The 11,190-nt window shown below is 40.1% G+C and overlaps 1 protein-coding gene across 1 annotated transcript in view; it reads left to right on the forward strand.

Moving 5' to 3' along the window:
* The window catches only part of adgrd2 (adhesion G protein-coupled receptor D2), a 45,227-nt gene that overhangs the window by 24,572 nt on the left and 9,465 nt on the right, over window positions 1-11,190 (forward strand). Inside the window, 3 exon segments of the mRNA XM_032516188.1 lie at window positions 1,472-1,605; window positions 3,373-3,488; window positions 8,544-8,664. Coding sequence (XP_032372079.1) covers window positions 1,472-1,605; window positions 3,373-3,488; window positions 8,544-8,664 — 371 coding nt within the window.

Genomic DNA, 11,190 nt, shown 5'->3' on the forward strand with positions numbered 1-11,190 from the left:
AATAAATTCATTTTTAAGACGTTTTAAGGCGAGAAATTAATGCTACCATCAGTCTGGAATGGGCCCCTCACCAAAAAATAAAGACACTTGCCACAGGGCCCAACAACTTTTCTGGGGGAAACCCTTTTACAGGTGGGACCCCCAGGTTATAAAGTGTCCCCTCAAATATTGAAACAAAAGCTACGCCTTTGGCCTGGTTGCACACTAGCTGGAGGAACGGGCATGTTTCTGCCTTCTCTCTCTCAGACAGATGATAGACAGAGTTCATGTGGGGACACAGTGGCTGAGCTGGGGCTCACTTCTATTTGATTCCTTCTGGGAACTGAAACCAAGAAAAAGAACAAGACACTTTCACATGAAATGCTATATATTTATTAAGGGCTGCATGATATGAGGAATATGTTGACTGATATGGCAATTATGATACGATTCACAATATTAAAGGAAATGGTCATTTTTCACTGAATTTATCGGATGCTCATGCTGCTTCACTTCTTGACGTTGTCGATCTGACAAGACGACAGATTCAGCAACTGTGTCGTCTAATTCTCACTTAAAATGAGGGTTGGTTTGATATCAAGGAGCAGAGAGACCCAAGTGACACGTTTGTCCAATCAGCAGCAATCACGCTTGCTTCTATGCCAGTGAGTTGGTCAGTGAAAAGAAGCCCAATAGTGTTTAATGCTGGGAAGCGGGGTGATCCCTTCCATGGAAACAACGCGTGTATGGACATGTACCATAATACTTCAATCCAATACTAATCATTGCACAAGAATCGCCAACCCGCTGAAGTGGTTTACGACGCCAGAAATCAGCTGTTCTTATAATATTCAATGTGTATGAGAGTGTGCCCTTGGTGGATGGGTTGTTGGTGAAATGAAATATAGTCTTGCATTGCCAGATCTTTTCTCCACAGCTCTGTAAAGGAGGGTCTGGCTAGTCCACACAACATTCATTTATGGGAGAAAAACGTGCTCTGGTTTATTGGCATTTCTTTAAAACGTAAGGTAATCTGGTCTAAAAGAGTGAAACTGGGCGCAGACAGCCACTGCCTGAACATCAGTTTTTTATGCATTTGCAGTGAGAAAGGGTTGTTGTAGCTCATAGGAGCTGCTAGTGGGGCTCTTAGACTTTTGGATTGTTTGTCCTTTCCACTGAGGATTTCTTGATGTCAACTAATATCACCACGTAAAGAAACATTATGTGGTGGGCAGGATGTGATGTGATGTCAACCCTTAACCCAGTTTCTTTTAAACAACCTGCAGCTGCTGCTGTTCATGTTCCCACTGTGTGTGAATTCGCAGACACTCAATATTGAGGTGTCCCTCTCAGCTCTCCCAATGCAGATGTGCCCAATGTTCCTCTTCAGACTAAATACAGGAGAACAGAACAGACTCAATTGAAACATGCTGATTATTTTGTTGTCACAACACTGTCACTGTTCATTTTCTTTTATCATTTGGTTTTCCAGGACTACCTGTTCTAATAGTTGGTGTAACAATGGCAGTATCAGTGGATGAGTACAAGGCAGATGATCACTGCTGGCTCAATGTGAAGACTGACACCATCTGGGCCTTTGTGGGACCCGTTATATTTGTCTTAGCGGTATGTAATCACTGCACTGTGCGGGCGTGTGCGTGTATGTGTATTGGCGGTATGTAATATCACTGTGTGTGTGTGTGTGTGTGTGTGTGTCTGTGTTTGTGCTTTCACCTGTCTCCTGTACTTTCTCCCCCACATTTATTTATGTATTTTTGGGTGTTGTGGTCATGCTCATTTGTGGACCTTTTTAAAACAACTTTTAGCCTTTGAAAAGACCATACTCTTTAAATCTAGAAAATCTTGAAATTGTTTTGTCTTACGAGTATCATGGTGTTTGAAATGCCTAAAAAAATATTAGAAAATTTGTTAATTTAAACGTTTGAAGGACGAAGGGGAAAAGAAGCCGTAATAATTTATTGAATCAATCCTACATTTATACAGGGACAGCCTACACTTTATGTTAAAGTTTTTTTTCCAACCTGGATCCTATTTTTCTATGTTTTTGTGTGACTGACTGGAACAACAGTTTTTATTTGTATTAATTAAGTTAGTGGGCAATTGCACATGTTCAATTTCCGTCCACTTATGGTGCTGTTTTTGCCACTTAAATGCTCAAATTGTTAGTCTAAGTGTCTGACAACATGATGGAAAGGATCCCTACAGAGATAGACCATTTTTGTTGGAGAGTAATATCCTTTTTGTTCAACATGAAACAGCCTTAAAAGCCATCTTGCTTCATCTGTCCACTGTTCTAACAATCACCACTCTGGTTAATTTCAAATAAACCCTTTAATTCACCCGTTTACATTCCAAAAAATAATGTCTCTATACACTCTAAAAAATAGTGTTTATTTAAATGGAATCTGGTGGGCTTGGTGATGGCCATTTTAACTAAAAGAATCATACTCTTTAAGCGAAGGGTCTATCTCTGTAAATGCATTTGATATTTGGCTGTGAGGCGACCACTGTCTGCACCTAGTGATGGAAAAAGTATTCAGATTCTTTACTTAAAAGTAAAAGTAGTAATATTAGACTGTAAAATACTCTGTTACAATTACAAGCCATGCATTTAAAATGTTACTTCAGTAAAGTATCATCAGGAAGATGAAAAGTAAAGACAAATCCTCCCATTTTAGAAACTAGAAAGGATTCAAACAGTTGTGTGTTTAATGGTTTAATCATTTCCGCTGGAGTTGTAGGCCGTTATATTGTTGGCTAGTTTAGATGATAGATAGATAGATAGATAGATAGATAGATAGATAGATAGATAGATAGATAGATAGATATGTATTTATTGATCCCAATAAAATGGGAAATTACAGTGTTACAGCAGAAAAATCAGTCACAGCACAGAATATAAATATAAAGTGGAGTAAAAAGTGCAATATTTCTCTCTGAAATGCAGCAGAGTAGAAGTAGAAAGTGGCATGAAAAGAAAAGACTCAAGTAAAGTACAAGTAAATGAAAATCAGTACTTGAGTAAATGTACTTAGTTACATTCCCCCAGTGACTGCACCAACGTGCTGTCAACACACAACACAAGATGAGTCCAAAGAACACAGAAGATTCTATCATCCCCATGAAGACTGAGTTTCCTTAAACTTTCTGTATACTCTTTTTTTCCCCCATAGCAGATAGATGAGGAGCAGAGATAAAATGAAATGAAGGGCATCAGCTGAGTACTGTTAGTGTGATTTTCCATGCAGCCTGAGGAGGAGGGTAAACGTGTCCTCCTCTACATGTGCGCCTGAGGCCAAGTGGATGTGCAGCGGCACGTCTCAGGATTGCTGGAGGCCATGTTGATGCTGTTGTCTTCCCCCACCCCCCCAGGTCAACGCTGTTGTGCTGTTCAGGGTTGTCATGGTGACTGTCTCCAGCGCTCGCCGCCGCACTAAGATGCTCAGTCCAAGCTCGGCATCGAAGATGCAGACCTTTGACCTCACCTGGTGAGATACAATGGCTTCTCTACCTCTCTCAGCCCCCCATCTCCTCCTGCTTTTTGTGCACTCCCTTTCATGAGTCTTTTTTTCTACCGGACGCCCACACTCTCTCTCCCACTCTCTCCCACACTCTCTCCCTCTCACACAGACAGACATACTTGCTGTTTCTTTTTTGGGCCGAGCCAGCCACAGTCAATAGAGACAGTGTGAGTGTTTGGGAGTTTAGGTCGGGAGTCTGCTGTGGGAGTTGGAAGGGCTTATCAGCTTAACACCTGGTCCCAACACAACTGCATGCAAGGACGTGGGTTTAGTTTTAACATTGGGAGGGAGACATTTTAACCGGGGGTCTGCGGGGTCCTCCCCACCAAAAACCTTTGGAGCGTTAAACACTTTATATCCTGTGTCTGAAATCATTGGAAAACATGTACTGGTAACAAGGGCTGGATCCAGATATCAACTATGAGGATATCCATTCGTTGGGTAGCTGTTTGATTTTCAATTTCGGGATTCCAATATTCATTTTCAGTTTTGTTATTCTTTCAATACTGCAATAAAGTTAAGTTAAGCAACCCTGAGAAACAGCCCTAAGAAGGATACATGCATGCATTGAGCCCCCTCAAGGGTTCTTTTTACCTTTTTTTGGAGAGTGGTTTGTCTTTCAAATTTTTTTTGGAGGGGGGAGCAATCTACCTCTTCTAAATATTGGGGAGGGGGGCCTATCCACTGCATTTTCCCTGAAATCTACGCCTATGAACGCATGTATGTGTGTATGTGTGTGCGCGCTGCATTTTCTGTCTGCTACATTCAGCCATTAACATGTTATTTTATGACTGCTTTTTTCTTATAGCTTCCATCGAGCAGTGTTTCATTCTTTATAAGCACTTTACAACATGACGTAGGATCAACAGTGTTGAGTTGCAATAAGTAACAAGAAGAGCTGCAAAGATTAATCAATAAGTTGTAAAATTACTGTAAAAGAAATCGTCCTCAACACACTAATACATTTTTTTGATTGATTTGATTTATGTTTTATAAAAAAGAAATGAAAACATTTCAGATTCAGCTTGTTAAATGTGAATATTATCTATATTCTTCACTTCTCTGTGACAGTAAAGTGAACATCTTTGAGTTGTGGACTAAATGAAAATGAAATGACGTCATCTTGGGCTTTTCTAGGAAACACTGAGCCACATTTTACACCATTTTTGAAACCAGCTGCGTTTGAAACCGTTCCGTATCACGGAAATAGTGCATTATATAGTGTGTTCACCATTTTGTAGAGGTGTGCCAATTCTGTTTGGGACTATTTTCAGTTGCAGATTAACCGAAACGTGGTGCTCCAGTGAGCATTTGTTGCAGCAGGACAACATGTGTGATTGAGTCAAAATAAACTAAAGTATTTGTGTTTGTGGCTATGAATTAGAGCATGTCACTCAGCGCAACAGTGTGGCTCATTGAGGGTTTTTCACTTTTTTTGGATGAAAACGGAGCTCAAAGTCACGGAAGAAGAAATGTCAGACTTGGATACACTCACAACACTTTTTAGTCAATACATTCTCTAATGGTAACTTCATTGGATTTGTTGACAATAAAGAAAATATAGAATATCGACAGATTTTGACTTTAAATCGAGTCGACTTCAACAATGAAGAAGACTAAAGCATTGTTCCAAAGGGCACCAGGGCGAGGCCGCCGAACCACGGGGTTCTTCATCACATCTACCCTTGGACAAACCCGAACGTGATTCACAGGGGAATAGTATTATCACAGGACCTCGGGGTATGGCCAAATATGGTCGGTTATCTGCAGAGAACAAATTACAGACATGGCTGGGATTACTATCACAGACCACCACCATAACATTACAAATGACCAGAGGTCACCAAGTAATACTTATCCCATATGAATAGGGCTTGAGGCTGCATTTAAATTTTGGTTTTGCTACATTTTGGTTTTTAAGCAGTTTTGAGCAAAAAGCTCCAGTAAAAGAACTAATTTCCGCTTAAACTAACATGCCCAAACCATCAACATTCTTGTATACTGGGTATTAATAGGAGGCAGCATGTATACTCCACCAGTTGGAAGTTGCCACGGTAATGTTAGTACCTGACCCATATGTCACAATCAGGCATTGGCAATGGTCTTCGTTTGCGGCCGTTGAGACTGCAAAACAACCCTGCAGATTCCAAACCAAAACAGGTCAGACGTGTTTCCACATTTCTCCCGTTCAGGGGCCCTGAAACGATGGGGGAACACGAGGTGTAACCGTAGAAAAAGATATTCGTTTTTAAACCAAAGTGTAGCGATGTAAATGTAGCCTAAGAAAGTGGGCCACATCCCTCCAGTTTTGAGGTCTTTACACTGGCTTACGGTCTTTCAGAGTAGTGAAAATACTGCAGTTGCTTAATGAATTCACTTAATAGTTTAGGGGCGAAATACATTTGCACGTCTGGCCTCTGCTCTCTGCCCACAGAGTCAGAACTAAACATGGAGAAGCAGCGTTCAGCTTTCATGCACCGCATGTCTCTTTAAGAACTGCTTTGAACGCTCTAACGATTCATCTATTGTTGCTGAAATGTGCTATACAAATAAAGCTGCCTTGCTTGAAATGAGCTTGTAATAAAGAAACATTCTGCTTCATTAAAAAAACTGTTATTTCCGTCTATCAACAACTTTGCTTCAACGTATTGCCAGTCAGAGGTATGTCAGGTCTGTCGGTTTGTTGCTATGGTTACAGGATGATAGTACAAACATGTCTAGTAATTCTGCTACTGTATAGTTATGCAAGCAGCATTTCCAGCAACTTAGCCACAGATGCCATAATGGTGCAGATGACTTCTGCCCATATGCACATGCAGGTGATTGCATTTCTGACAAAAGATATAAATATATACAGGTATCAAAGGGTCATTAATCATATTACCCATGACAATCCACAGATATTGTTGTTAGCCGTTGTCCGTAGAGCCACTTTCTACCTAACATGGTCCCATTGAAACCAGTCGACAGAGAGGTCCACAACGTTTCCAGAGCAATCAGACCAATTATTTGCGGAAGAGATGCAGATTTTTAAATTTAAACATTTTTTTAAATGTAATTTTGTGATCACCCCTAACAAAACTAACTCACTTCTGTTGTATTTGGTTGGTGGCAGACATCTCACAGAGGTCTCTCAACCTGGACAAATGTATTTAAACTGTCCCTTTAATACATTGCAGATAACCCTGTAGTTGATTGACCCTCACAACAGGTGCATTAAAACATTATCTAAATCTTGCTAATATTTTACCTGTAATACAATTATATGCAAATGGATTATTAGAAATATGCAGTGTTAGGTGCAGTTTTCTTTCAGTATTATGGGTAATAATGAGGTCAAACCAGTTCAGTACACTGGAAATAGTATTACTAATCCGTTTTATAACTTAAACTGGCGGTTGGCTTGAACCATAAACTGTAAAAACAGTGGACGTAGCATCTGTGACATCCATCATTGTTTTGAGGACTGCCATTTCGAAGCCTTGAATTTGGCGTTACAGGTGTTGCAATCTTGTTGCTTTTTTTCAGCCACATGTGAAGAGGGCAGAGCTGTGGAGGATGACACAGATAAATCAGTGTTGTTTATAGTTGCAATTGTGCTAAGCTAAAAGCTAAAGAGGGACAGTTGCTGATTTTCAACCTTCTGAAGCGAGGACTATGGTTAACTGTTCCTGAGATCTCTGCAGGGTAAATCCAGACAGCTAGACTATGTGTCCAATCTGAGTTTTCTGTTGCACGACTGAAACAACTTTTGACTATACAAGTTCCTCATTGAAGCTATTTTTTGCTGACCTCTGGGTGCTGGTGCCATGCATCTGCACATACAGCAGAACAGAAAATCAGCAAACTTTCTCGTAGTCCGGTTTAGACCCAAAGATTTGCGACAAGACGAAGTTGAAACTTGCAACGTGCTAATTTGCAACATTCTAAAACTGCATATAAACTTTCACTTCTTAGGCTTTTTTGTGGCCAAATATCAGATGTTGCCCCTGAATATGAATGCATAGAGAGATGCTTGCTACAATTGCATTTTAAGTGAGGAAATGGCAAAAACATCCCTTTGTTTATTTACCTCCCTGCTTGGTTTTACCAGTGGCTCTCTAGCTTGCTTGACCATGTACCGTGCTCGCGGGCATTGAGGCTTTGTCTAAAACTCTGCCATTTTAACCAGTTGACAGCTCACAAAATTGAAATTAAATAGATTATGGATCTTTGTATTTCTACAGTTTAAGCCCGGTTGCTGGAATACATTATTTTAACAGTCTATGGTTTGAACCGTTCTGCAAAGCTAAACAGTGCACCGCCGTGCTGCCAACACATTGGATGAGTTCAAACAACACAGAAGATTCAAGCTTCCACATGAAGATGGAACTTCTGCATTTCCCTACTGTATTTTCCCATTCAGATTTGGTCTATGATTGATGGAAATACCACTGCCCCCCTCATTCCCTCGCTAAAAGTACATGTCTGTGCCAGCTCCACAGTGCTTTTCAGAAGATTTGTGGGAAAAACGACTTTCACAAATAAAAGGGAAGAGAGGGAAGTGAGTGCCGGCTTTGTCCTTGCAGACACAGTGCAGTCTGAAAACTCAATCTCTATACCCAGGTGCAGCAGTGTGACAACAATAGTGGTTTGAACAAAGGCAACCTTTACTGTCTTGCCCCATTAAATGGTTTTTGGCTGCATAAGCACCAGGATCACTGAAAGGAACAGAGCTAGAACTGTGGTAGGCGGTAAAATCTTTTGCTGTGCAAAGATGTTTGATGAGGATTCAAGGAGGAAATATTCTAAAAAAGAATGTCATCAAAATACCTTGGAAAATCCACTTTGCTGGCACTTTTTTCTGTCTATATTATTTTTCTAAAAGGCTTGACAACTAGAATGTATGCAGTGACAGAGGTGCCACAGTGGTCTGTTAGACCAGATTTTCATGCATCTGTTTTTGGGAGTGTGTGCGTAATTCAAGCATTTGGCGTATGTGCATTTATGATTCATGTCTGTCCATTCTGTGTGTGTTTGCAGGGCTGTGACCCGTCCAGTTCTCATCCTGCTGCCAGTGCTGGGTCTGACCTGGCTGTGTGGAGTGCTGGTCCATCTGTCGGTAGTAGTCGCCTATGTCTTCATTGCTCTCAATGCCACCCAGGTAAACACACAAACTTTCACCACTCTCACGGCGTGGTTTTCTGAAATAGCAGGAATCTGACTTTTTAACCAAAAAGAACTTTATAAAGGAAACGTTCATGCTCTGCAGCAAACAGCACACAGACACAGTTAGGCTAGGTCCAGCGCGGAGGCTCCGCAATCCATATCAACATGGTCAATCTGATTCTTCATGTAAAAACCACAGGGACAGAATGGCCTTAAATTGTTGGTTGGAGAGAAACAACTGGGAAATAATGAAAAGTATTTGGCTGGAGACTGTGGAAAAACAGAGATTGCTTTGTTAAAGCTTAACACCAGCCTCATGGTGAGAGTATTCGTCAGGCAAAGAGTCATTTCGACTTGGAGATAAGCGACACTACGTCTTTATCATGGATGTGGTACTACTGTTGCCATGTTGGTATTTCGAAGAGTACCGCAAAAAACGCCACTCACTCGCTTCTCTTTTTGACCAGCTGGGCTCAATCAGACAGGAAGCTCAACGTTTAGGAAGCAGCAGCCCGCGGAAAAAAGGGCAAGGCAGGCGGCAGTGTGGCTTATTATTATAACTCTTTTTTACAATATTCAAAAGTAAACTGAAGCATGCTAAGATCAAAAAATTGTTGTACACATTGTGGTTTTAACTGCTAATGTTTATAGTTTGAAACAGTTTCTAACTCACTTTAGCCTTTTCTCAGTTTATTTAAATTCAATGCAAATCTTTCTTGACGTTCTTTCCTTTTTGACCGCAACCTGTTTGTGCACATGTGTATCATAGCTTTGTATTTTTGTGTGTGTGTGTGTATGTGTGCTTGCGTGTGCTTGTCTGTGTGTGTGTGTGTGTGTGTGCATGTATGTGTGTTTGCGTGTGCGTGTCTGTCTATGAGTGTGTGCAAGTATGTGTTTGTGTGCGTTTGTGTGCGTGTGTGTGCGTGTGTGTGTGTGTGTGTGTGTGTGTGTGTGTGTGTGTGTGAATGTCTGTGCCAAGGTTAACCGTTAACAAAAATGAACAAAATAATCAAAACTAAGATGAAAAAAAAGTCAAAATAAAAACATGGCATTAGAAAAAAATGATAATTAATTCAAACTGTAATGTCTATTTTCAAAACTATCTAAATTAAATAATCTAGTAAATCTCCTTAGTTTCTGTCTTTGGAAATGTCTCTCATAGAACAAATGATGTTATATCTTTCAGAGTTGACATTTCCTGTAGACATATATAGTTTCTTACTGGGAATCCATAAATTCCAAGATTCCATGTGCGTGCCCTTTGCCTGTCATCAGTGCGGCACCGGAAGCAGCAGAGACCTATTTGATATTGACTTTGTCAGATAAAAGCAAGAGCCTTTCAGTGGAAGGTGGTAAGATATGTGGACAATTTATTAAAGGGAAAAATCCCACAAATTTGAATTTGAGAAGCGTGCTAACATAGCTTACCTTAAAGGTCTCACGACATGGTTCTCTTTGGATGCTTTTATATAGACCTGAGTGGTCCTGTAATGCTGTATCTGAAGTCTCTTTTATATAGACCTGAGTGGTCCTGTAATGCTGTATCTGAAGTCTCTTTTATATAGACCTTAGTGGTTCCCTAATACTGTATCTGAAGTCTCTTTTATATATACCTTAGTGGTCCCCTGATACTGTATCTGAAGTCTCTTTTATGTAGACCTTAGTGGTCCCCTGAGACTGTATCTGAAGTCTCTTTTATATAGACCTTAGTGGTCCCCTAATACTGTATCTTAAGTCTCTTTTATATAGACCTTAGTGGTCCCCTAAAACTGTATCTGAAGTCTCTTTCCCAAAATTCAGTCTTGGTGTAGAATGAAAGCCACTAGAGCCAGTCCCGCAATGAGCTTTCCTTAGGACGTGCCATTTGTGAATCTGTAGCTTTATGATGTCATAAGAAGCAAGATTCCAGATCCAAGCTTTCATTTTCTCAAAGGCAGAGGCGACCCGATAGCTGGTTAGTAAATACGCAGTAACACCATAATAAGGAGGAAGCGTGGGGTAATATGTGTATTGAAACAGGGTTGTCTACACAACTGTGTGAGTCGATTGACTTCCAAAAGTAAAAAAAAACACCTGTTGATGTGTGTCTTCTGTAGTCTGTTGGCTGTTTAGGTTTTTTCCTGGATCACACATCACACATTCTGCCCTTACTGTGGCGTCTTGTGTAGACTGTTTACATATTAATGACCATATATAGGCAACATGTTATGTACTGGTGTTTTTTGTTGAATACATTGTGAATACATATTTCTAAAATTGTACAATGTTTTTGTTGATTCATTATTACACAATACTTTTATCAACCTTTTTGAATCCCCCGACATATGGGTTATATGCGTTATTAACCATATTACAAAGAAAGACTTAAACCAAACCTAAAAAAAATTAAAACTCAACTAAACCAGCAAACCCACTTACAAAACTAATCTTACTAAACTGAATTTAAAAACAAAAATTCAAAACAAAATAAAAGTAAAAACTAATGAAAAATGCAAAACTATGATAACCTTGGAGCATGTTC

This window comes from Etheostoma spectabile, chromosome 5 (assembly GCF_008692095.1).
Source record: "Etheostoma spectabile isolate EspeVRDwgs_2016 chromosome 5, UIUC_Espe_1.0, whole genome shotgun sequence".
Classification (NCBI taxonomy): domain Eukaryota; kingdom Metazoa; phylum Chordata; class Actinopteri; order Perciformes; family Percidae; genus Etheostoma; species Etheostoma spectabile.